The following is a 27908-nucleotide window of genomic DNA, read 5'->3' as shown; positions in this document are numbered from 1 at the left end:
AATTATCGACAAAATGTATTTAATTAGAATTGTTTCCAAAATTGAATTACGTTATTTATTTAATTAATTTACTATACTTTAACGTTGAAACGAAATTAATTAAACACATCTATAAACAGCAAACTAAAAATAGTTAATGAGCAAAAATATTCGAAAATAAATTTAGTAAAAATAGAATAAAATAAAATTTATTTTCATAATCCGATTTTTAATATTAATAATTTACAAATAAGAAACTTTAATAAGTCCTTATATTATTGAACTATTAAATAGGATTATTTTAATAATTTTTACTTAGCACTTGATATATTGTATCTTATGAATAATAATTATAATATAAAAAAAAGTAATAATAATAATTTTCTTAAATTACTTACTTGATATTCTAATAATAAAATACTCATTTATAACTTTGAGAAATTAAAATAAAAAAAAGGAAGTTATAAGTAATATTAGTAATTGGTTGCATTTATCAGCTTCCGATGAATCGTGTTTAACATGTATAAGAAGATTGAAGATATATTAAGAAGGTTTGCATCGATTTGGTAATTTGTACAAAATTTTGCATGCAGAAAGTCGACAGAAGATAAGTTAGCCGCAGAGGAAATCATTTCCGACTCGAAAATATTCCCTTTAAAATACACAATTTAAAATTATTAAGTGTTTTCTTTACGTTATTTTCATATGCTAATTAATGCTAATTTATGCCAGAATGTGATTATTATAAATTGATTTAAATAATTAAATAATTCATGAATTTATCAATTTTATAAATGGTAAAATTTTTCTTATTGTGTTTATAAATATTAATTAATTTTTATTTATTTAAAAATCTTCTTGAACATGTTGAGAATAAAAACCAATTTTTACGGTTAATTAATAACTGCGGAAAATTTTTTGAAATTAAATATTAATTTAAAATATTAAATTCTATCAATAAATAAACACAATTTTAAAATTATTATTATTTTTTTTTTATGTATAGAACCACCAAAATGTTTATTTTATCAACAGAAAGGTCGTACTTTGATTCATCATCATATTCATTTGGAGAAGACTGCATCAACTAGAGAACTATGTCAGGATTCGTGTTTAAATCATACAGATTTTAGATGCAGAGCTTTTGAATTTGATGAAGAAAGATCTTTATGCTTACTCAGTCCCGAAGATACTTATTCATTGCCCGAACCATCTACTTCATCTTCTACTGAAAGGAGCTTTTATGAGAAAGGTCCATGCATAGATGGTAAATCTCTAGAATTTTTAAGATTTATAGATGGAAAACTGTTAGATTTCTTTAAATTTTAAAATATCTAACTCGTAAATAATAAGAATAACTGAATAGAAACTATCTATTCCGTATTATCGATTTACTTCTCTACGATATTATATTCTTCCTTACTCACAAACCTACTTGTAGATTTCTTAATTTTTGTTTTTTATATTTTATTATAGAGAATATAAATATTAAATATATTCTAAAATAATTTATAGTATTCGACTCTATCTAACTACATTCAAATAATTTATGCAATCACATAATGTTTAAATTATAGAAAAACAAAAATTATGAGTAAATTACGCGATTAATCAATTACGTGATTATATTTAATTTATGAAATATTTTAATTCTATGCACTAATCTACATAAATATTAATCACGTTTTTCTTCTTCTTTTTTTTAAAATATTATTTATTTAAATAATTGCCGCATTGTTATAGTATTTTTCTTTCTACAGAAAATACCATTTAAAAATTGGAAGAATTTTTATTTTTTATTTTACTTCCTTCGGTAATCACACAAACAATTTATCCGAAGGTACTGTACATTAACTTTCATTCTTTATAACTTTCACTTCAAATTTAGTTCAAGTTTGTAAGATAATCAAGTTGTCAGTTTTAATTATAGGACGAGCAATAACATCACAATTTAATTCTTGCTTTCTTTTCATCTTATTTTTCTGTAAACTATTATCTTTTATGGACTGAAAATTATTTTTTTTAATTTGTAATTCATAGTTTAAATTTAATAATAATTGTGAATAATTATTTTGTTTAGTATTTTTTATTTTATTATTTTTTTTAAATACAAGGAAGAGTTTAAGAAAACCACGCCCTAATAGCGAATAATTTTATATAATAACGCGTAATTTCTGTAGATAATAATCTAAGTATTGTTTTAATCAAATTTAAAATAATACTTTTAAAACCTCTTTTAATTTATAAACAAAATTACAGAATATAATTTATAATTTTATAAGTTTAATGAGACCTCGCCTTTATTAAACGTATAAATAATTATATATAAAGATATAATTTATATAGAATTATAATTTATTTATTAAATTTTAAGTTATAATTCTTATAAATAATAAATAGATGTATATAATTAAATTATTTTTAATGTATTCTTTAACAGGTCTAATAAAGTGAATTATATGATTAATAATAATAATACAGTTAAAGCATGTTTTATTTAAAACGTTGATTTATTCTTAATTTCGAAATGTATGAAATACCCAATTTTGAAATAAATTAAAGTATATTCAACTACTTTTTTAATCTATGAAATCAAAGATTACAGCGTATTTTTAAGTCTTTGGGGAATTGGTAACACAATGTAGTTCTTCCTATCACGTTTGTTGTCCATCCTTCCATTTGATGAAGATATAAGTTGCCAATCTTTTCTTTTTTTGTGCCCGTTAAACAAAAGTAAAAATAAAAAAACAGAACAGATTGAACCAGTGGTTTTATCTCAAGAAGAACCTTTATAATTGCTATTTCTTTATTTTTCCAACAAAGATATTGAAAAAAAAACTCCTGTATACTCTATAAATAACTGTAGATATTTATAAGAATCGAGCGAAACGGATAAGAACTCCTTCAAAGAGTAGAAACAAAAAAAAAAAAAAACTCTTAAAATAAATAAGTATAAACAAAACAAAAATAATTAATAACCTTCGAAAATAAAATAAAATTAAAAAAAACAAGCTGCTATCTATTAATTTATTCCATTTTTAAAAAAATTAAATAAAAATTTATCGATTTTTTAACATCGTAATTTTTCGGTTGGTTAGAGAAAATTGTAATTTGTGATCGTCGGAATGAAACGAAATATCTGTAATAAATAAATAAATGTAGATATATATTCACATTAACTATTCCTTAATGAAAGGTTGGATATAAAGTAGTATTAATTCTTATAAAAAACTAATAATAATTTTTACAGACTCTTCCATCAAGAATAAAAGCTTACATTATAAAATTTTTATAATTATAATCAATTTCTATGTATTCGCTAGGGTGGGCTTAACTCTATAAAAATAATTATAATATTTATATATTAAGGCACGGCTTATTAAAAATTTTAATGTATTTATATTCCCATCAAGACGAAATGATGGATTTTAATGCTTTTATTTTATATATAATAATAAATAAAATTGAAAATTAGTTAGATAGAAAACGATTTTACGATATTATAAAAGTTTTAGTCGCAAGAAATGACTTGAACATAAAAAATAAAGTAGTGAATACGATACGAAAAAGAACAGAAGTTCTCTAGGGCAAACTTAGTTTTCGACCTTCATTGTTCAAAATAAAACCCTAAAGGGACAAGAAACAACACTCTTGCTATTTAGAGGTCGGAGTTCAAATTGTGACAGTCAGAAAACGTAACAAACAACACGCGATAAAGGACAAGAAACATAATAAAATGTGTGGCTACAAGGATCAGGAAGTCCAAGCTTAGCCGTTAAGCTTAACGGGAAGCAAGGTCACAGACCCCTTCTTCAGACTTCAAAAAGTTTTCCAAAAGAAAATCGCATTCGTTTATCATAAAGAAAAATTCATTTTGAACAGGTCAATCACATCTACACAAAACTTTCTTTAAATCCCTTCAAGTTGTAGGTCATGTTTTTCAATCCAGATTTTCAATCTTATTGATTTTCAATACCTTGTTACCAGGTGTTTATTTCCATTTTTATACGTTGTAGAAAATAACAATGGGATTTTTTTTTAATGGTGTGAAAGTGTCAACATTTTTCTACGATATTAAACGTGTAAATCGGCTTTAAATCCAGCTTTAAAATATCTTTAAAAAATTAAATTTATTTATTTATTTTTGTTTAATATTTTGAAATTTTTTGGAAAAGGAGAAAAAGGAGTAATTGTTTCTATCATTAACGAAATCCTTTACATCGATATTTTAACATTGTTATTGTTGTATCATCGAAAAATCATTTTTATTATCCTAAAACAAAATGAAATTTTTGTTTTTTAGGAAATAATTTCATTTCTAGTTGAATGCTTTCTAGAGATTGGAAATCGAAGAATTTCTTGGTCGACAAACCATAAAATATGATTGTTGTACACGAAAGGAATTCCTTAAAATGATAATGTTTGTTACTCCTTTCTTCTAGGGGTTGGCTTTTCTGTTAGATTTACGCAATCTTTTCAAGGTTCGTATATTGCATTCTCAAGTAACCAACGGTCTAATTTATAGCTCAATAGTATCAGAACTACTCAACAAAATTACAGCATTATTTAAGAAAAATGATAACATCCAGAAAAGGGAAAAAAATATATATAATGATTATAGAAAAGTTTAACGATTTTCTCTCGATTGAATCGAGGGGAATTCTTTCTACAGGATAATTGTAAATGAGTAAATTTTATGCAAATTGAATAATAATTTATAATTCTTCAATTACAATCGCAAATTAAAATCTCGAAAATATAAAAAAATGTAGTAATAACAATAAGCTGTAATGCGTAATTATCAGTAGCTAGAGTTTTAATAACAGACTTCATTCGTTACACCTGTACCGCTCTGTGTTAAATCTGCAATTATACAGTAGCAGTTTATTGAAAAAAAATTACTGATGTGAGAAAATTAAACCTGCATTGCATGTTAGTTTCTTTTCTATTCTTTCATTTTCTTTAATTACTATACTTCTATTTGAAATTTTTATTTTAATTAACAAAAATTTCTCTATATTGAGTTTCTAATTTTAAATATTTTTATTCTATAGTAATATAATGTAATTTTTTTTTATTAATACTTTTGGACCTAATAAGTCTAATTTCTTTATTTTGTATGCGTTAACACACACAAAAAAAAAATTAATTTATTTTATTTATACAAATGCATACGCTTTTAAGATAATGCAGAATTCGTGATTTAAAAGCACGAAGACAGAATTTTTAAAAAGTATTTTATTATATTAAGTGTGAATTTGTCGTCATCACTGCTCATAAGAAAATCGTAAAATATTAAAATTTAAAATTTTTTTAAACTAAATAACCCGCTTCAATTTTTAACATTGTAAAAGTTTTATTTAAAAAATATAAATTTTTTTTTACAGATTTTAAACTCCAGAAATCGAAACTTTTACACTTTAATGAGTATATACGATAAAAAACATAATAAATACGTGTTTTAAAACATAAATCATGTCATACGTTGCACCTTAAGGAATTTTAATTTATTATATTTCGCCTCTAAATTCGACAATTTTTTGAATTTTAAGCTGAAAAAAAATTCAAAATATTTTATCACATTTCTCAAAACTCGTTTTAAGTAAATAATTCCAAATCCCATTAACTCCAGAATAAAATTTTTATAAAAATATTCTTCAATTTTTTAACTATAATTTTAGTGATTATAGTTTATTATTTTTCAGTTGAAATGCATTGTGAAGCAACAGCAATGACCACGGTTGTCAGAATAACAACACCTTTTCGTGGTAGAGTATATGCCTTAGGGCATCCTTACGAATGTTATGCCGTTAGCGTCATAGGAAACGGAGAAGTAGCCTTAACTATGCCCTTACATGGGAGAAGATGCGGTACAAAGAATCTGGTGAGTCGCAAGTAATTGAAAATTATCTTTAAAATTACCTTTATATTAAATATTCAACCGTGCATTTGTTATACCAGGGAAACGGTACGTTCATCAACAGTGTGGTAGTTCAACACCATCCTTTTGTGCTTCGATCCAACGACAGGAAAATTGATGTCGCTTGCGATTATGAAGAGGTTCAACTGAAACTTAGAGGGGGAAAGCAAATAAATGATGGGTAAGTATACAAATATTGAAAGGCTTTTGTTGACGAGATAAGAGAAGATATGTAAACATATAGCTTAGATGAAAATGTGATGATAAGTATAAATATACACAACACAACTATAACATACGTTAAAAGATGTCTAAGCGCATACTTACATGTCACAGAATGGCCGCATATTGTTTCTCAACCGATAAGAGATATCAAAATACGATATTATAACGTTAAATTTCTTTTTCTTTTATAAAATTTCTTACAAATTACGGATATAAAAAAAATAAAACAATGTATAAGAAACAACATTGATTATTACATCCGTATCAATTGTGATGCGCTCTAGAGATCAAGTTAATTTCATTACGAGATCCTAAAGTTCAACATCAGTTTAAAATTCGATAAAAGATTTAATAGAAAATTGCTTTTTTGTTCTAAATGGAGTTTTATAGTAACAATATAAGTTAACTATCAAGGTTTGGTCAGCCAATTTATACTTGTTTACTCTCCAAATTCTTGTTAAAAGTAGCTTTATAGTGAAGTTTTCTATTAAATTTTTTAATTTAAAAAAAATCAAATTTTACCAGATTTAAAAATCTATAAAACATATATTTACTAATAGAATATACAGATTCTGAGCTTAGGACATATTTTCTAGTAAGATTTACAAGCTCTTATTAGAAAACATACATCCTGAAGCCATATTTTCCTCCATTGAAAGTGTAATATAACATGTCTAGTCTGCTAAAATAAGTGCATTTCTGAATTTCTTGATGAATACACGAACAATCCATTTTCTTATTAAGCTAAACTTCATCTTCAATAAATATTTTTGTACTAGAAATTAATAAAATAATTTGATAAAAATTACTTAATTTATATAAAAATTTGATAAGCGAAAAGTTTCAATTTTAATTAACTTATTTTTCGAAAGTTTTATCAACATTTATTGGCAAACTAATTAATTTCATTAAAGAAATTTACATTCGTTTATCGCGAGATCGCGTCGCGAAATTATCATCATGGCGAAGCGCGTGTCATAAAATTTTTCTAAATTTTTCACATAAAAATTTCTATTTTTTTATTTTTTAAAATAAAAAACGCTGTTATCGAAGCTAAAATTTATAAATGTAAGCCCTTTACACTTTAAATTAAATAAAGAAAAGAAATGCCCAATAAGAAACAACTGAGTTTAAAGTTTATACAAAAATTCGTCGGTGATATCAGCAAATCCCACAACGCGCGTGAGCCAAATGACTCCATTTGAACTTGTCCCAGGATCGATCATCTTGGCAAGTTTGGAAAACTAACAAGTCCATCGGAAAGACAGGATGAAGGGAGGGGAAAAAATAACAAAATAAAAAAAAACGGACAAAAATCAATTTTAACTCTGTTCTCGACCGATGGAACTCAATCCGAAATACCCTCTGGTGACAGAAAGAAGAACTATTTATATCTTTCTGATAGCCTCCGGAAATAGGGGATCTGCCAAGAATTATTATTTTATTTTTATTTTTTTTTATATAATTTTTTCGTGTTTTGATGTTGATAACGTCCAAAATTATTGTAACTTTTTTTTTACTACTTTAATCTTTTCAGATAGTCTAATTAATCAGATAATGCATTATCTACGAACGAAATCTCACTTTATGTATCACATAAATTTTCGCGATGTTTTGGCCAGAAAGAAAGAAGGAAAAAAATATATATATATATTAAATTTTAATATAATTTAAAAAATTAAAAATAAAGAAAATAATAATGAAATAATTATATTTATCGAATAAATAAAATTAAGGGCGTGATATATTACGCGATTGGTCATAATTAGATTTAAGGGTGGAGACTTTTGTTGTTATTGAAACTTTATGGGCGGAGCCAATGTTTACGAATTAGCGTTTTAGGCGGAATTAAAAGAAACGGTGGCAAAATTTGGGAGGAGTCGAGAAAAACGGTTTTTAGAATTTGGGCGTGGTTTAAGTTGATTGTTGCTTAAAGAGGAGGAACTTTGGAAAGTTTTTTTTTTATTATTGTTATAGATTTCATTAAAAAAAACTGTTGTTTAATAACAACAATTACAATAATTTGAATAATACATTTGTTAGGCGGATCCTGTGTATTTTATCAATTTGTTTAGCGTTATCCGGAAGGAATTTTAATATATATAATATAAAAAGAAATTGACTTAATAAATTTAATAAGATGCGAACCTGTATGTGAATTTAAGAAATAAAATTTTTTGAAGACAATTTCATTCAAAATGAGAAAGAATACGTTACAATAAGAGAAAGGAAGAGAAAGAGAGATGATACACGAAAATTTCCATTTGAATTGTTTGCACCCCAAATTTACTGCACAGAAATAAAAAAAAAGAGAGAAAAGAAATTGAAATATCTGATGAATAAAAAGGGAAAAATATTCTTGTATTGTGGCTTGAAATACAAGATAAGATATTGTCCCGGGATTTGTAATACGATCTGAAATTTTTTCCATGATTTTCCGCTTTCCCCTTCTTCTTCGTTTTTTTTATATTTTTTTTATAACAATTCCTTCAACTTTATCGGAAATCGAAAAAATGGATAAAAAAACCTAAAAGTCAAGAAGGATAATAAATCAATAAAATGTTTTGTGTTTAGATTTGTAATAGTATACCCTTCATTCCTAAATTCCTAAAAGTAGAGTCTCTCCTATTTCCTTTTCGGTCTGTCTCCTCATATTATGGTCTTTTCATAAACAGGACCCATTATAATTGTTAAATGTAATATAATTTTATACTTTTATAAGATATTATTTTGGGTGAATCTGCAGGGAATATTATGCTATTAAATGTATATATCTGGTAATCTGTAGGAAAAAAATGGCTGCTGAATTGAGATTTATTTCTCGTTAAACTTCAATTACATTGAGCTTTGGCAATGACAGTTTAAAACCCATAAAACTTTTTTCGTGGTATCGAAATGTCTAAATTTAGACTGAAACCACAACTCAAAAGTATAGACTTTGTGGAATCTCAAACATCCTATTGTATACTCTCTCTCTCTCTTTTTAGTGAAGATAGTGAAAGATCGTAAAAAAATATAAGTTTATTTTATTTTTTATTGATAAACCGTAGATAAATAAAATCATTTTAAACAATGTTAGAAGCGAAAATTTTAATGTTTTAATAAATATTATTCATTTTTATTCGAAACCTCGCGTTAAAAAAAAAAACATTAATTATGTTAAAATTCAAATAAGCAAGATGTGCTTGCTTCAAATTCTTCGACCAATTACCGTTAATTAAATCATAATCTCCGACCAATCATCGTTAATTAAATCATAATCCTCGACCAATCAGCTTTAAAATATTTTATGATGGATATCTTACAACTTTTACAGAGGACTTCTTATACTATTAAAGCTTAATTTTATTCTGTATGCATATTAATGCTTTTACTTCTAATATATTATGAATAACTTAAAATAAATATAATTATTAAGCTGGATTTTCAAATTGCAGACCTATAGATTCCCACTGTGATGTCTGTCCGCCCGTTCTTCCTTAATCTCAAGAATGAAGTTAGATAGATGAAAATCGAGATCAGATAGAGTAAGCTTACCCGGGCTCCCGATTAACTGTACATGAACTTCCGGTCTGAACCGGAAGTTACGTGGCTTTTTAAATTAAAATGTCATTAAAAATTGCAGCCTGGCATTGCGACGTTGTTACAATAAGTAATTGCTCGTTTATTTTAACTGTAAAATGAATTTTGAATTTATAACAAGTCTTTAAATAATTCTAATTATTTAAACCTATAAGTCGTTCGGGTCGTTTATATTGTATAAGGACGTTGACACGTGTTAAAAATTAATTAATTGTGCAAATTTAATTATATTAATGTTATTTTAATTAACGTATTGTTCGATATATCATTACTATAAACGTGTTATTTCAATCAGTCCGTTTATAGAGTAGAAATGTATCTCCGATCGACCCGTTAGTTCATTATGAAATTCACCGTTATCGTTTCTATCTGGTGATTCATACTACAACTGAAACATGATAAATAATTATTATCGTTGTGTAACACAATTCGACTTGAATTACCCAATATTAAGTTAATTTGTATTGATATATCGCACAAATAGAACTCGGTACATTTAAACGTGATAATATTAACGCTTCATTAAGAAATTAGCCATTTTTTAAAAATAATTTTAAATAAAAATTTTCTACATTGCTTATAAAACAAAGCTCTTTTTATATTTTAAGCTTTTAAAATTATCTTTAAAAATTCACGTGACAAATAAGAGATTTTACAATTGTTTATATATAGCCTGAACGAACTAAAGCTGTCTATAATTGTTTATATATAGCCTGATGGGCATGAGAAAAGGCTCTTTGAATGTAGGCTCCGTAAGACTTTCAGCTATTCTTATAGCCAATTATCAATAATATCTTGAGTTAATTTTAAAAAATTTAATATTTATCTCACGTATAATGCGGAGGATTTATATTTATCGTAAATTTTTTATAATTTATCTAATGATAAATAATATAGTTTCAGAGTAATAATTATGTCTTCAAAATACTTCAGGATCAATTTTTGTGTAGTTTTTTAATCACGTTAGATTGAAACAGCAATGGAAAATGAAGTAACTTAGCAATAGATTATCAAAATATTCAAGATGCAGTCAGGGGAAAAAAATAAAAAAAAATTGCGATTTTCAATAAAAACTCGATAACAATTTGAATTCTTTTCTTTGAGACCTTTATTTAGTCACTCGGAAAAATAAAAAAGGAGGAATTTTTCAATAGTTCATCTAGTATTAAGAAAGATACATCAAAGAGAAGAAAGATCAAGATCTGGACTCGCTTTCTAGAAATAACGGAACGTAAACCTATCCTTTTTACCTTTTTCTCCAATCTGTTATAGGTTGCGTATATATCCTTCTATCCTTCTTCTTCCTCTTCTTCTTTTTATCTATTTGCTTAGTCTTGTTCGATCCTTTTCAGTAAAATAAAAACAGAAGAATTGACTAACTTTGAAGAAAAATTCTTTTCGCGAAATTCCTAAGGCTTCTGTTTCAATTGATTTTATTCTTATCTCAGAAAATATTTAGCAGGTTAAAGTACTGATGCATTCCTTACATAATTATTTGTAATTAAATAAATGCCTTAGTTCGCTATTAAATGTCCGTTGTGCTTTAATCGAACTTATCTTAAAATTTTCCCCTGATACATTTCGTCTTTTAGTGAATCTTAACTTTTGACAGGTCAAGATAGTCTGTAACTAGCGTGTAACTTCTAGATTACGCCTTTAGATCTACGATTAAGTCTAAAATTGTTATATAAATCTTGAATTTGTGAATTTAAGATTGCATCTTTAATTTATAACAAGATCTATAACCAGAAAAATCACATTTTCATCTATAATTTTTAAGAGTTTACACATGAACGAGTGACTTAACATGTGATAGATTTGATTTTAATGCTTCATATGTTTAATATAAAGTTAGATTTTAATATTTAGAATATAAAAAATGAGTAGTTTATTCCAAAAAATAAATAATTTTTATCCTTATTTTATAATTTCAAAAGTTTTTAGTGCTTTCTTCTCGCATTGATTAAACTATAATATACAATAATTAATAAAAAAAAATATTTATATTTAATATTTTCAATACGATATATTCATAGAATTTAGTTAAAAATTTAAAATTTATACGTTAAATTCAACAAGTTTGAATCTCTCTTCTATGCTGTAATTATTTTACTCACCTAAACGCTTCAGTGAAGAATAAGTGTTTTATTTATTTTTTTTAAAATTCATGTTCATGCTCTAAGGTTACGTTGTTATTTTTTAAAATAATAATTTCGAGGAACAACGGATTGGGAATTATATAATTATATACATCCTCCCGAACAAGATTGGATTCAGTTTCTATAGTCTCCTTTAAGATCTCATGAATGAATCATGAGTGGCCTCCGGTATAGAACTATATTTAATAGAGATGCTTACCTTTAACGTTCCTTTCTTAAGATCCCATTTGAGACATATTCGTTCTTTAGATCATCTTCTTTCATCCACGTGATGGAAATATCACATACCTTTGAAAAATACCTGAAGTTATAAGTCCAACCCATCAACTTTTCGTTATTCTTAGAGCTAGATGCTTTCAACAGCAAGAAGATAGATTGAAAATGCTATGGAATTTCGATAAAAAAAGAATAATTTTAAATGTCTGTAACAAGTGAAGTGTTTAAATTGCTCGTTAAATTAGTAAAAATAAATTTTAGCTTTTTTTTTTTATCGCTTAAATCACTTAGAAAATAGGCCAAAATTCTGTTTACAAGTTAACTTCTCCATTTGGATACTGTCCAAAAATGGTATAAAACAAATATAGAAACAGAAATTTTTTGATCTTTCAACATTTACAGATCAATAGTTTATAAAGTCACCTATTTTAAATTATAAAAATCTAGAATATAAACTTAAAATTATATATATATATATTTGTTTTTTTGCAATTAATATTTTATTACGGAACGGATAAAACGAAACTGATTTAATTCTTGGTTATCGGACAGTTAAAATAATGTTTAATCACCTGATTCGGTGTTTATTCATGTGATACTTCCGAAAATTAACAAAAGAAGGAATAAAATATTCGTAAAAAATTTATCCAGATTGTTTGTTCATTAAAGTAATTTTAATGAACTGAATCAGAAACGAGAGAAAAATAGTATATATTTATCACATGGTTTATTTTCATTATCACGAAGCAAATCACTTCCTTACTTCTTTTACAACTAAAAAAAAAATTAATCAACGATAAAAATAAAAAGAATTTTATTTTAAAAAATCTTAAATTCTAACGATAATCCTTGATTATCCGCAAAGTAAAAAATACACGCGAGATTATTTTTTCGTATTTTTTTAAACTTTTATTTTGGAACAATTGTAAAAAAGTAAGAAAATAAACTTTCTCCAATAACAACTAAGTTTAAAACAATTTTTTTTCGAGTTTTAAAACGTAAAAATCATCAAAAATCCTTAGAACTAAACCGAGATATCCAGTCATTCGTTTTGTGTTCATCTAGTGACAAAGAGACTGCCTCTCTTTCTCTTTCCACTTTTTCTTTTCCTAATGAGGGAAGATCAGTTGAGAGATTCTTTTGTTCGTAACGGTGAACGAATCGCTTGGAGCGGTAACAGTTCTTTTCCAACTTGTTCGCTATTAAGTACAAAATGTCGTGACATTCCTTTTCAGAGACGAATGCCAAGAAAACGATTCGTTTAGATGAGAAGCAGTTTTCTAGTAAAAGGGATGAACTGTAACGTTTAATTCGCCACCACATTTATCTCTTTGAATTGCTTTTTTCGTGTAAAATATCATTTCTAAAAATACTAAATTGTTTATAGAATTTAAAACAGATATTATGAGGCATCTATCCCTCATTTGTGTTTATGAAAAAATCTCCCTCGTGCATTATCACTAGGTTTAAGCTATATTAAATCAAGTATATTAAGATTATACGATATATATATATTGTATCACTATTATGTTTTTTTGTTTATTGATGCCTCATAATATCTTATGAGGCTATCTCTCATCTTTCCCTCGTTTGTTTGAGTTTACTTATGAACAATTTTGCATAGGATATGCAATTCTGTTAATATCCTTTGGGCATATAACCCCATTTTTAAAAGTATTTTACTACTTATTTTTATTTATATGTCTTTCTTTAGCACACAACTCTCAAAATCACAGTAATTTTAAAATAAAGTTACTAGTGAAAATGATTAGCTTAAGATAGAAGCATGAATAATTACAAAAACTTATTATTATTTTTAAATCATAACGAAAAAATGCAGCCTTGTAAATTAAAATTTATACTATATTCTGTAAATTATCTTATATTTAATAGGTTAATCTATTCCTATATGTACTATAAAATCTTAAAATTATCTTATTTATAATATAAATATTCAATATCTTTACATAATTAACAACTCTTTTAAAACTTGAAAATTCTGAAAGATAAATCAGGAATAATATCCTAATTCGAAAAAAAATTCTTTTTAATTAATAATAAAAATATATTTAGACTTAAAAAGTTCTTCAATATAAGAATGTGAGATCCAACCTTAAATTAATTAAACCTATTGGCCATCTTACCTTACTGAGGCAACTCTCCCAAATATATTTTTAACTTTATAATTATAAAAATAAGTAATATAAAATTTAAATGCATTTTTTAATTATCGACTTTTAATATAAATTCTGAACTTTTTAATATAATGATGATAAAAAATTCATCTCTTCATTATTTATAATTATTTTAATATTGAATTTTGTCCATTATTTCTTAGCCATTATTTTATTATTTTATATAGACTTATATATATATTTTCTTTTTATTTGATTTTTCTCCGATCTTTTTTCATTTCTGACCAAGTAAATAAATATCTAGAAGTAATGAAGCCAATTTACTACATTCTTACGGATGTAACACAATAACTTCACTAATGATGTCATTATTGTTTGATGTCACTCTTGAATTTTTTTATATCGATTCTTCTACTCTTAGAATTATTTTAGTAAATTTGTTTTTACTTTTTAATCTAAAAAAATTCAATAATTTCTTTCGGAAACTTTCATTTCGATCATTAACTACTTAAAAATTCAAATTAACAACATTTAAAAACACAACGAGATGTCGGATTTTTTTAATAAAAAAAAGTACATATTAACATTAAGCTACTTCAAGTAATTACTTTTTGAAGGGTCTCTTTAAGCTAACTGAAACGTCGCTCGAACCCGGAACCGCATGTTAAATAATCTTTAGATAAGTACATTTAATTTTATCCAAAAAAACTTCTTTTTTGCCTTTTTTTTTTCTTTTTTGTTAGAGATTTAGGTGACTTGATGCAAGTGGTGACAGGCATCGCTCCAACACCTCCTGTACAACTTCGTGTTGTTAACTCAAGCGGATATGATGTCAGAGGAGTAGAATTGGGAGAACCACTTTACTTAAGAGTCGAAATGAAAGATGAAAGTAAGTAAATCGTCTACCTTTTTTTTTTTTTTTTTTTAAATTTTGAATTGAACTTACACAGCATCCTTAATAAAAATAGCACGCATCTCTTAACTTTTGAGGGTCATCGCATTTTGAACTCTGACACTTTGACCCTAGCCACTCTATCATAAAGAATCTCGAGTAAAATAATGACTTTAATCAATATCTGTCTATATTTGTGTCCACATAAAATGATAATTTTTAACCATAATAGTAATTTCTTCACATTTTTCAACTAGTCTAGTATTAAAGCTATACATTATAAATGAGTTATGAATAAAATATAGAATTTTTCTACCTTAAAAATAATGCAATTTTCTCAATTTTAATTTATATTATTAATTACTTTCAGGTATTTTTGGTATTTTTGGAAGTGGACTTGTAGCTAGAAGTGGTCATGGAGCTGAAACTGTTCTTCTTTTAGATGATAGAGGGTAACTTTTTATATTTTTTCTACTCAAAAAACTGTAGATATAACTATATTTATTAAATTATTTTTTTATTATTTTTTATTTCAGATGTCCTATTGATCCGACAGTGTTTCCGTCATTAGAAAAATCCTTAGATAGCAAAACTCTAACCGCTCCGTTTCAAGCTTTTAAATTTGCTTCTGAAAGCACAATCAAGTTCCAAATGACTGTATCTTTCTGCTTGGATGTTTGTCCTCCCGTAAGTTTTATTTAAATAAGTTTATGGAAAAAAATTTCATCAATATGTTTAAAATTAATTCACAAAATTATTGAAATATAATAATACTTTATAGAATTATTTATGTAAGTTTTCCGAATCTATTTTAAAATTAAATAAATTTTAAAATATTTAGTTACTACGTAATAATTTTTTTCGTGCTACGTAATTTACTTTTTCCATTGTGACGTAATAAAAACGATTTATACTACGTTACGTCATAAAAGGCATTTTTTCTGTTTCGTAATAAAGGCACTTTCTTTGTCGTTTTTAACAAAAGGAATTTTTATGTATTACGTCATAAAGATGATTTATTTATTGTTACGTAATAAAAGACTTTTCCTACTATTATTACGTAATATAGGCAATTTTTTTTCTCGTGATACGTAATAAAAGAAATTTTTCTTATTGTTATCCAATAAAGACGACTCCGTATAAAATTTCATAATACAAAAAATAAATAAATTGAAATTAATATTTATTAAATAATAATACAGAAAAGAGAATAAATTAAAATTAATTATAAAAATATAAAATGTAAAAAGTTTATTAATAATCATGCAAAATCTTATTTCTTAAGGAATTAAACACGCTTCTTTCAGAGAGAATAATTTAAATACTGGAAAAATAACTTGTAAATAGATTCACATATTTTATTTATTTTTTTCTTTGTTCTTCATTCTCTACTTTCAAAGAAAAATATTTCTTGTACCTAGTTTGAAAAATTAAGCTGAAACTAAGGCGATTACATTTATAAATAACAAAAAATTGAAATGAAAAAAGAAATAATATTCTGTTTTTTTTATTTTATTGATTTTTATATTTGTTCTCAATGATTCGTTAATTGAAAAATTAAAATTTTCCTTTGTCTTAAGTGTAATTAATTAATAATAAAACAATTTCTGGACGTAAAGCCTATTTTTTCTCCAGAAATTACAGAATTTTTTCTTCTATTTTCATAATTATATATTTAATTATCAGTAAAATTTGATTAATTACTTAAATAAAAATGTTTTTTTAATTAAAATAATAACAAAATCCTAATAAGATTTAATTTTAATTAAATCTTTATTGTGATTAATTGTTTCGATGCCTGAAAGAAATATACAATTTAAAGTGTTTCCAATAAGATTTGATAACGTTTTCCAGACTTTTAGCTTGTTAAAAGACTCAAAAATATACTCTGTAATTCCCTATATCACTGGTTTGAAAGCAATAAAATAGCTGATGCCGAGGAAGAGTTTCAATTTTTCAACTATAAGTAGGAAAAAAAAAAAGACTTAAAAATGAAACTGTTTTTATATATAATATTTATTATTTTTCTGTGAAAATATCTATAAATTTTCAGGACTATTCAAAATATCAAACGAAATTAGTCAGAACTTTTTAGCGAGTGAATAATTAACGAGTTGCATCTCTATAAAACATGTCGTGGAAAGATGGTACGAACACTTGGCAAATTTTTTCCCTCTTAATTAACAATAATTACATATTTTAGAATTATTTTATCGATTCTATAGATGTTAAATAAAATAAATGAATGAATTAATTAATCAAAAATTACTGAGATTAAAGAATTCATCAAATATATTCGTCATTGATTTTATTATTATTTTTCTTTTGATTAAATTTATTTTCTTATATAGACGTAATGCTGTGTAATAAATCGAGTTTTTCAGGATAGGAAAAAAATGAAAGATAAAATATTACTTTGGTAGAAAAGGTAGAAGTTTTGAATAACATAAATCTTTGATCTCGTGTTGGCACAAACCATTAGTTTTAGTTTGGTTTAAAAATAACATTTTTTAAAGTCTGACTCCAAGTTAACAATGCAAAAGAATTTAAATTTATAATCATAATTAAAAATGTTATTAATTAGAATAATAATAGTAAAAAAAAAACTTTTTAAAATTTATGAAACTATCAACCATTTTCCCCCTTCTTTGTTATAATTGTGTAATTTTCAGTCTACAGAAAAATGAATTCGTGAATTGCCTTGCCATATAATTTTAGAAAAAAATTCAGAATTGCATCTTATGATTATGATTTTTTCTAGTCCATATTTAAATGGCGAATAGCATTTTTACTTCGAAGAAATGACTATAATTCAAAACAGAAACCTTTCTTATAAAAAGGTATCGATCTTTCTGAATACAGTATGCGGAATATCTATATTTATAACACGTTTTTTTGCATCTAAATTTTTCGGGATGCAAAAGTTGTTAAAATTTATTATAAGGAAACAAAATCGTAACTTGATCTTTGAATACTAAAGGATATTCTACTAACTCTGCAATTTTATTTATTTTTATTTTCAATTATATAAAATTGTTTAATATTAACTGTGTATATTAATATTACACAAGCATATATGCGAGTAGAAACTCTTGAAGTTTCAATAAATATTTATTAAAATTAATTAATTTATTATTATATTTAACAAGAGATGGCGGCCTGGAGGCTTGCCTCCTGCCAAATTGTTTAGTACAGTAATTAGTTAGCCTTATTACCAGATAAACAATACGGCTGTTCGTTTGGTATTTGTAAATATAGGTCGTCTTCTGTGGTATATTTAAGATATTAAACATAAATATTTTAACGGAAATCGTTTGCAGATACACGTTTTTGCAAGAAATAAAATATGCAGATGTGCCTACTTCACAATTTTAATGGCTCAATTAATTATCGTTAATTGTGTTTAATAATTTAAATATTTTGCAGAGAATGATTTATATGCATGTAAATTATTTAATTTCGTTTCTACTACTATTTTCCAATATATTTAGACCTAATTTATAATTCATTTAACATAAAACAGTAGTTATTACATTCATTACTTTATAGAAATTGTATTCTGGCACTTATTAGTCTTGATATGACATTTCTTAATCCCATATTGATAAAAAATTTGACAGTTAAATGTTGATTTTCAAACATCTGCTTATTCTTAAATAATCCAAATTCGAATTAAAACGAGCAATATCCATCCTGATAGACAATTAAGCCAGTAATTTATTTACAGAAGATAATAAATCAAATTATATTAATTTTTCAAATACAATGAAAAGTTTTCCATTTCTCATAAGTATATTTTTCTTATTTACGTTTCTGCATCAATGAAACTTGATTTAACACTGAAGGCGAGGTGCGTGTCAAGTGTGTCATCTTCTAGTTGAATGATGAAATCCTCATAAAAGACCGCTCCTTTCATCTAAAATGTTCTGCTGCATCCGCATCTTGTAAAATTTGAAGGGAAGTTCTGTTAAAGAAAGATTCTATAAACGGTGTTGTTAAAATTCCTAAGTTAATGCTGGCTCTTGGGATCGAATTGTTTGGATTTGGTAGAAACACTTCTCTTACTCTATCGACTCGCTATTCAAATGATTGTTGGAACGGCGGGGGTTCTTATCTTTACAGATAAATCATTCATTCACAAGTTGTCATATCAACTGCTGTTTGTGTTAAAGGTAAGCCTTTCTCAATATTGTTATCAACAATGCCGAACAATATGTACAGAGAAATCTTTGTTATGAAGAACAATTTCATCTTTCAAGATTATGACAGTTCATTGAGCTTTGATGATAATACCATATTTATTTTTATAGGAAAATGTTTATATTATTGTGTAGAATACTTGTTTCGTGTAATATTTTGATATTTTGCTATTATATATATCAACATATTAAAAATTTCAAGAAATAATAGGAAATTATAATTTGTGAAAGACATCAATTATGGAAGAAATTTTAAAATTTAATTCTGAATTGTGGTACGGAAGTCAAAGCAATTATGAATAATTATCAACAATTGAATTGATAATAAAATATCTAAAGTAGACTTTTATCTTATGAAATGTATCAATAATTTTATATCTGAAATAAACTGTTATGAAAATATAAATAATAATTTTAAAATATTGATAGAAGAGCAATTTATAAAACTTTTAAGAATATAGGCAGTCATTTGCTTAATAATGAAGATAAAATACCTATTTTATTTTAATTGAGATTGATTACGTATATTATTATTTTGAAAATGATTGGTTAAAAAAATAGAAAGAGACAAAGTAGGCGTATCCATCTATTTATTCAATTTCATGGATTTTATTATTCATAATTGGCATAGAATTTTCTGTTTTTCTAATAATACGGATGCAATTTAAATATTATAATTGAATAAAATTATAATTTAAAATTAAATCTATTGAAATTATATATTAATTCAAAAATTTTATATCTCATGAAATTATAAGACTAATGAAATCTTAATATACAATGATAAATATTTAAATAAAATATAAATAAGTAAGTATACAAATATAATAATATATAATGATGTTTATAACTGCGGGCTATACGATTTGCAAATGTAATTTAATAATAATTAATATAGATATTAAAAATATTTGAATAGTAAAATTAATCACGTTAAAGCAATTTTTGAAAGTATTGTTTTACACAACTAACGAACTTTACATTACAAATTTTATTTTAATGATAATGAATCTAAACTAGTGCTGCCATCTGTTGATTTTAATATAATTTCTGAATACAGTAATTTTTAAATTTAAAAAAATCATTATTGAATAATATAAAAGTTTTTTAAATATTATTTTGTTCATGATTTTAATATCAGGCCGTTTAGACAACGGGTTAAACTTTTTAATTTTTTTTTTGTTGTTTATTTTACTTGATTATTCTTTGTAAAAATCAATTATTTTTATCAGATAGGTTAGGAGAAATCTGGGCTTTGTTACAGGAAGGGCTTTGTTACATCCCCTTTTGACGTCTGACAGTTTAGGGTAGCGTTAACGAAGATTTATAATTTGGAAACGTCTTAAACGTGTCCCTTCTTTTATCTCTTCTGACTGGAATTGAAACTCCTTGCTTCTTCCAATTAGCAAGATATCCACAAATTAGTGGCGACTTTAGCTTTAAATTAACTAAATTAGACAAGAGATATGTTAGTTCCGTTAAGAGTTTTCCTGATATTAAAAGACATATTTTACAAAAGAATATTGTTTTAAAAGAGAGTTATTGTTTTTTTATATATAAAATGCATTAATTAATATCTTTAATAATTATAATTTTCTAATTCTCTTCTCCCTCTTAAAAAAGCAATAAATTGCTTTTTATACGATCGTATGTCCTGGTCTTAAACTTAGTCCCCACTTACCTCATAATGTCTTCACTCTAGCGTACAGACCATTAAGCTTGTGTCCTCGACTCGAAGGCCATTATGCACTCAACCTACAACTAAAGAGAGTTATATCTTCCCCCTAACAAACTAAAGAGACCTTCTATAATGTCTTCACTTTAGCTTTCTGAAGGGAGCTATTATACCTTGACCTTTTGATAGAATAGCTTTATAACGAAACAAAAGTTCAACCTTCTAAGTGTTAAATTTGGTTCTCTTAAAATTCAACATAAACATAATTAAATGGGTGATTTAGAGAAAATCTAATAAATCATTAATATTAGATTCTAATGATTCGTTAGTCATTTTCTAAATCGCTCTACAAATTTTGGAAAATAATTATGAGAAAAATTTAAATATATTTACAAATCGCTTAAAGTATAAACATAATCAGTCATTAATTAAGTTTTTGAGATTTTCCTTCTTAAAAATGCATATTTTTTTAAATAAACATTTAATACCTTTCTCATAGGTATACACTAAGCTCATAGGTACACCTAAGTATACACTAATAAGTACATATTCTGAACACAATCCTTTAAATAATTATATAAATTCAACTAAAAAAGAATTATCTTCTTTCTATAATCTAAAAAAAAAAAAAAAAAAAAATTATATCTTCAGTTTAAAATTATAAAAATATTCTTTTATCTGACCAAATCATTGAATGCCTGCAAAGAAGAGAAGTGCAATCTTCAACTGTTAAATTAATGTATAGAAAAACAAAGCTATTATTATTCAAACAAATTATATTTAATGTTTGTAGGTGGATTGCGAAAGAGAAGAAGCCGATAATGCGATTTCTCAATCTTATGGCAGAAGAAGACGTTCTTCCTCTTCAGTAGCTGATACCAGATCATTAGAGCTACAGTCTGGTGACGTAATTATTGACATAACGACAGAGAGCGATATGTTTGTGGTAAATAACCTGAAATCCAGTCAGACAGCGAATGATCGTGGGAAAATGGCCCAGAGTGCGTCTGGTAGGTTAAAAGAAGGTTGCAATTCATATTTAATCAATACGTAGTCTCCGAGTTTATAAATGTATGACAATACCAACAAATTTTCTGTTTTTTTAAATGAAAAAAAGTACAAATCTTCTAAAAAATAATTACAAATATTTTTAATCATTTAAAATATTTCAATATAATATTTTATTCATTTATATATTCCTTTTTTCAATCCCGCATTAAGAATTTTTCACTGTCTTGAAATTTTTATTTAAAAAAAAAAATATATGAAATAAAATAATTTTTTGTATATTTTGAAAAAAGTATTTTTAGAATGGATGACTTAAAATGTATATATTTAAATTTTAAAATATATCCAGAAAATTCTTATTTATCGAACGAATTTTTGCAATAAATGGAAACATATTGAAACGAATTCGACTTCGAGTCTATCTCTCATTTATCATTATTTGTCTGCGAGAACTGCTATTTTGTACAGACTTCTTATTTCTCATCTTTTCTTTCTTTTTTTCAGTATTATATATGTATATAACAACTTGTATATTACCAAAGATTTTACTGTTTATCGGAGTGTGACTGGTTTCTCTATAAAAGATTTCTTTTGTGAATATTGTGCTTCAGTTTGCATTCGAATACTTTCGCTTGACAGTATTCCGATATCCTTCCATCTCTTCTTTCATTTATCATTCCTGTTTCGGGAGCGAATTTTGTACTTGATACGTTTCTATTTCTGAATTCTGTAGCAGATACTTTTCAATTCATGTTTTAGCAAAAACTCTGAATAAAAAAAATACCCTTTTAATGATTTATTATTCTAAATTTTAAATTGTTATTTTACAAACTTCTTCATCTTTCTTTAGCTGTTTTTTTTTTTTTTTGTTTTTGTAAATAAGACTTTAATCACTACAGAATCTACGTTAAAGAGGATTTTAGTAAATTTTTCTTATATCTCGTCTCACCTCATTTCATGTGAGAAAAATTTTATTTTACTTTTTTCTCGTTTCGTTTCACTTACGAGTCTTACTTTTATAATACTATATTACTATAAAAGTATTATAATACTATAATACTTTTAAATTTTAAACAAATTTAAAAATATATAATTTAAATTCTAATTAAGATTTTATTATTAATTCATGAGAGGTGTTCGGAAAGATAAGAAATGTCGGTAAATTAAATCTGCCGTTTAAAAGAAAAATTTATTAAATTAACAACATATCATTAGAAAAAAAAAGAACAGAGATATTGCAACAAGAATAGGCAATTTCCCAAAGGCAATTAATGAATTTTATACGCTAAATCCCTCGAATACATTAACTGTAATTATTATATTTTCAAAATTATTTAATCCTCGAAATAATAAATAATAAATTGCATTTCCATTAATAAAACATTAACGTTTAAATTATGAATGTACTTTTTTAAAATTTATTTATCGGTGTAGATACTTAAATATTATAACAGGATTTTTTTTTGAAGGGAGAACTTTTCACAAAAGGTATTGTTTACGATTGAAAGAAAAGTTTCTTTCTACTTTTTTTTTTAAATTCAAGCACTCAGTTGGTTCTATTCCTCGACCATCCACAACGATTTACTCCATTTCTGCAGAGAGTGATGGATGCCCGCATCGTCCTTCTTCCATTCTTTTCTCTTTCGGAACTTTTAAATAAAATTCTCTCTCTTTCGTTCAAATGTTTCCCCGTCCAGTACCGATGGTCCCTCCCCTCAGTGGAGAGAAATGACAGCTTGCAATGACGTAAGAGTTGCCTAGCAACTAAAGTTTTCTAGCGTTGAATCCAAATAAAAAAAAAATCATTTCAAAAATACTTTTTTTCTATTTACCTTTCATTGGAATTAAGTTAAAACAACCATATCTTATTCTCGAACCAGTTTCGTTGATCTTTCAGATTACAGACGAATGGTGGTAGGTTTTCGTGACGTACATATTAACGTAATTTAAATGAGAAGCCTTTTTGTTTATTGGTCAATTTAAATATTAAATTTATTGCTATTGGTTAATTTAAACCATTTACAATAAAACAAATTGGATGTTATAAATGTTCTAAAATAGTTAAAGCTTTCTTCTTCTTCTTCTTATTATTATTATTTCGTAAATAAAACGACAAATCTTCTGTTTATTAGTCAATTTAAATTTAAAATTTATTGCTATGGGTCAATTTTAAATACAGAATTTATTACTATTGGATAATTTGAATGTTTACGTCACTATAAATTTGAAAACACTATAACTTATAAATTCTAGACTAAAAGTATGGATTTGAGTTTGTTTTTTTTTTTTTATTAGAGTAATTTAGCAATTGTGTAGAATTTAAGGAATATTTGAATTTTAAGTTGATATTAAGTAATTTATATATAAATAAATATATTTTAATTTTTATTTATTTATTTTTTTTTTAGTGGAAGCAACTCACTTGAAGAGAAAAGATAACGCATTATGCATGACTAAACCAGTTCTCATCGCCATTGTGATAACAGTTACAGGAATTCAAGTTGCAATGTTAGCTGCTTGTATTTTATTGGTAGCATGCCGACGTAAACCAGTTGGATATCCAAGTATGCCAAGCCATAGTAGTAGTCGAGCTTCTATTTCTAGTAGGACAAGGCTATTTCCACAATCTTAAAATCACATAAGTGTGCCCCAAGAGATGGACACACCTTTGCTCAGCCAATCAGAAAGTTGCCAATCAGTCTCCTATCCACCGAGATAGGGTGTGGATCATTTCCTTTTTTTATTTTTATTATTTTATTTTATTTTATGGACTCGTCCTCGAAATTCAGAGGATTTTTTTTTTATAATTTAGGTTATACAAAATGTGGGTTTTATCTATGGACGGATTTTAAAAATTTGTAAAGCAATTTTTCGCTTCTTTTAATTACTTCTTTAATACATATTTGTGAAAATAATTCTAATTAAAATCATTTTTAAAATATGTTATTGAGATTTTCAACACGATCTTTATTTAGAATAACTTTTATAAATATATTCGAAGTTAATATATTTAGACAAATTTTAACTTAAATTTGAAAAAAATCATTCGAAAATTATAAAATTGAAAAAAATATATGTATATTAATTAATATTAAAATTTTATAATTTAAATATACTCAAAAAAGAAAGAAAAAACTTGTAAAATTTACAAAAGTTACACAGTTTCTTTCCTCCATCAGTGTTCATTAATGTAATAAATCATCTTTAATCTGATAAAATTATGGATTTACTTCAATCGGAAAAAGAAAAAAAAATTTTAAATAATGAATAATTTAATTAATATTTTTAGAGTACAGAATTACTTTCTTCTTTCCATCAGGAGAAAATAATTTCCCTTTTTTTTTAAGAAAAAAAAGAATCTAATAAAAATGTAAATACTTTAATTGGAGTGTAGTAGCTTCTAAGTTCGATTCTCCTTTTTAAGAGTGTCTTAAGATTTAATCTATAGTAAATGGATATAAAAATACGTTTTTTTGAAAAAATTATGATTACTGTTTCGAGAATGCCTGTTGTACGATTTAAATAATAAAAAAAATTTATTAAAAAGCGAAAAAAAATGTAGGTAAATTGTCCAATAAAGACAATTATAATTGGTTTGTTTTCTTTAATGCAATGTTTATGCAATATTTATGCAATTAAAAAAGAATTTTACGAATTCCACAATTTTAAATCGATTCTAGAATTTAACTTTTTTCCCTCCTTAATTAATTCCTTAAGTTAATTTTAAATTAATTCCATGGCTTAATTTCTTAAAAATTAAATCTTATATATTAAATTTTTTAAATTAATTCGTATTCGTTCATTTTATAAAATAAATTTTTATTAATTCAATTATTTAATTTTTTATTAATTTTTTTAAAAATTTAATTTTTTAATTAATTAATTCCATAAGTTAATTCTGATTACTTCCATAAATGCCATAAGTTTAATTTTTTTAAAAATTAATTTACATAATTAAGTTTTTAAAAAACACTTCCATAAGTTAATTTTTAATTAATTTTTTAAAGTTAATTCTTAAAAGTTCCATAATTTAATTAATTTTTTAAAAATTAATTTATAAATTATTTTTATATTTTTTTATTGATTTAATTAAATTAATTTAGGGAAAAAATAACATTCTTTCCATAATTTTCAATTTGCAATATTTAAAAAATATTAATAAAAATAAACGTTGTATAAAATTTCATTTTATTTTGAATATTTTGTAGTTGCCATTCTTTAATAAAAATCAATTCGAATTCATTTATTTTATTTATTTTTGTAAGATTTTTATTCGCATTTGTTTAACTCATTTTATAGCTTTAAATAGTCGAAAGGGAGAGATAATTCAAGAGCGGATTTTTGTGAAAAATATTTAAAAAATAAATTAAATATTCAAAATTATTACCAAATGTTACCTTTAGCTTTACCTATTTATTCTTTTTAAAGTCGATGGAGTTGAATTTTTAATAATATTATATATATAAAGAATGTACCTTTGCAGCTGTGAGAATTTTTTTAATATTAAATTTTTTGAAAAGAAAATCCTTTATTTCATCAGTTTATTGCTTTTTTTTATAATCTTATATCAAATAATCAATAATGTCGTGTTTCAATTTGAAAAAAAATAATATAAAAAATTCAATTTTTTTCCAAAAAGAAATAAAATGTAGATTACTTTTTATAATTTATTTTATCTGCAGATTATTTTAAATATAATCAATATTTTAACTGCAGATTCATTTTAAAATAATCTACACATTAATTTTAAAAATAATTTAAACATTATCTGCAGATACATTTATATACAATCCACAATTTATTTATATAATAATTTATTTGAAAGTTATTAAAATATATTTTATATTTTTTTAATAAATTAAAATTTATATTACTTTCTAATTAACTGATGATTAACATATAAATTTATTTAAAATAATTTACAATTAATATGCAAATTGAATTTATCTTTTAAATAGTTAATTTAATATTTTAAAAAATCTATTTTATAATTTTTTTTATATTAATTTTCTTTTATTTATTTATTATTATTTTTTGCATGTCGCACATAAATTTGATGTCAGCTGCTTCATGCTAGAATAAATATCATACGAGTATGAAAAGTGCTCATACAATACAGATTTTATTTATTGTCTCCTGTTATGAAGTTCATCAATGTCTGACGTGTTATAACCACATTTATTTATTTTTTCTCCCTTCTTTTGATGCTGATCTAGAGTTTTATTAACTACATCTACTTTTTCCTCTTACATCAAACTTTTTTAATATTTTTTTTTCTTGCTTTTATTAAATTTTCAAATTGTTTATGAGATGACAAAAACTTTCTACATTTTCGAATAGCGCCAAAAATAGAAAACTATTTTTCTTTTACGTTTTATCATTAATTATATTTTTTAATGCTTAATATTTGAATTATTTTAAAATAAAAAATTTATTATTTTGACTACTTTACTTTTTTTTTTAATTATTTTATAGTACAACCTATTTGTGGAATAAACACATCGTTTATAATTCAAGCGATGTAGAAAAAAACATTCAATAAATTTTTATATAGTTTTATGCAATATTTATGGATTGTTTAAAGTAATTAATTTCTGTTTCTTTTATTACTTTCAATATTTATTCAGTGTATAAAAGACTTTTTCTTTCAGTTGAAAAGGAACATGACATAATGTCAAATCCTTTTATATCCCATTTTAAAAGGCTGCCTTTTTGTTTAAAAATCAGAAAATATACAAAATAAGATTTTTTAAAAAATGCCTTTACATATAGAAACAACTTGGCATAAACTATATTTTATTATATAATGAACAGTTATGCGATATAGAGCGTGACAGTCAGACACTTCAAAAATTACAAAGAAACATTTCTCCAGCATCGTAAAGACATTCAAGGTTATTAACCGTATAACTGCTGGC

General features: G+C 24.8%; 1 protein-coding gene and 1 long non-coding RNA gene across 3 annotated transcripts in view; one reads left to right on the top strand and one right to left on the bottom strand.

Moving 5' to 3' along the window:
* The window catches only part of LOC136973747 (uncharacterized), a 50826-nt gene extending 25852 nt beyond the window's left edge, over window positions 1-24974 (top strand). The window contains exons 5-12 of the mRNA XM_067268492.1: window positions 986-1246; window positions 5685-5863; window positions 5941-6080; window positions 14960-15105; window positions 15479-15560; window positions 15645-15795; window positions 21776-21992; window positions 24399-24974. Of these exons, the coding sequence (XP_067124593.1) occupies window positions 986-1246; window positions 5685-5863; window positions 5941-6080; window positions 14960-15105; window positions 15479-15560; window positions 15645-15795; window positions 21776-21992; window positions 24399-24622 (1400 nt within the window). The 3' untranslated portion in view covers window positions 24623-24974. The remainder of the gene's footprint in view (window positions 1-985; window positions 1247-5684; window positions 5864-5940; window positions 6081-14959; window positions 15106-15478; window positions 15561-15644; window positions 15796-21775; window positions 21993-24398) is intronic.
* Window positions 3001-6345, bottom strand: LOC136973764 (uncharacterized). Of its 2 annotated transcripts, none has more exons than XR_010880549.1 (3): window positions 6227-6345; window positions 5902-6051; window positions 3001-3118 (listed from the first exon to the last, which is right to left on the bottom strand). It is a non-coding gene; the product is annotated as an uncharacterized lncRNA (long non-coding RNA). The 2 variants fall into 2 exon arrangements; XR_010880548.1 differs by having other exon boundaries at window positions 6199-6300.
* Window positions 24975-27908: the final 2934 nt, after the last annotated feature.

The sequence above is a fragment of the Centruroides vittatus genome, unplaced genomic scaffold (assembly GCF_030686945.1).
Source record: "Centruroides vittatus isolate TY-2023 unplaced genomic scaffold, ASM3068694v2 contig_329, whole genome shotgun sequence".
Lineage (NCBI taxonomy): Eukaryota > Metazoa > Arthropoda > Arachnida > Scorpiones > Buthidae > Centruroides > Centruroides vittatus.
The sequence above is the reverse complement of the archived record's forward strand: the minus strand, read 5'-3'. Positions and strand labels throughout refer to the sequence as shown.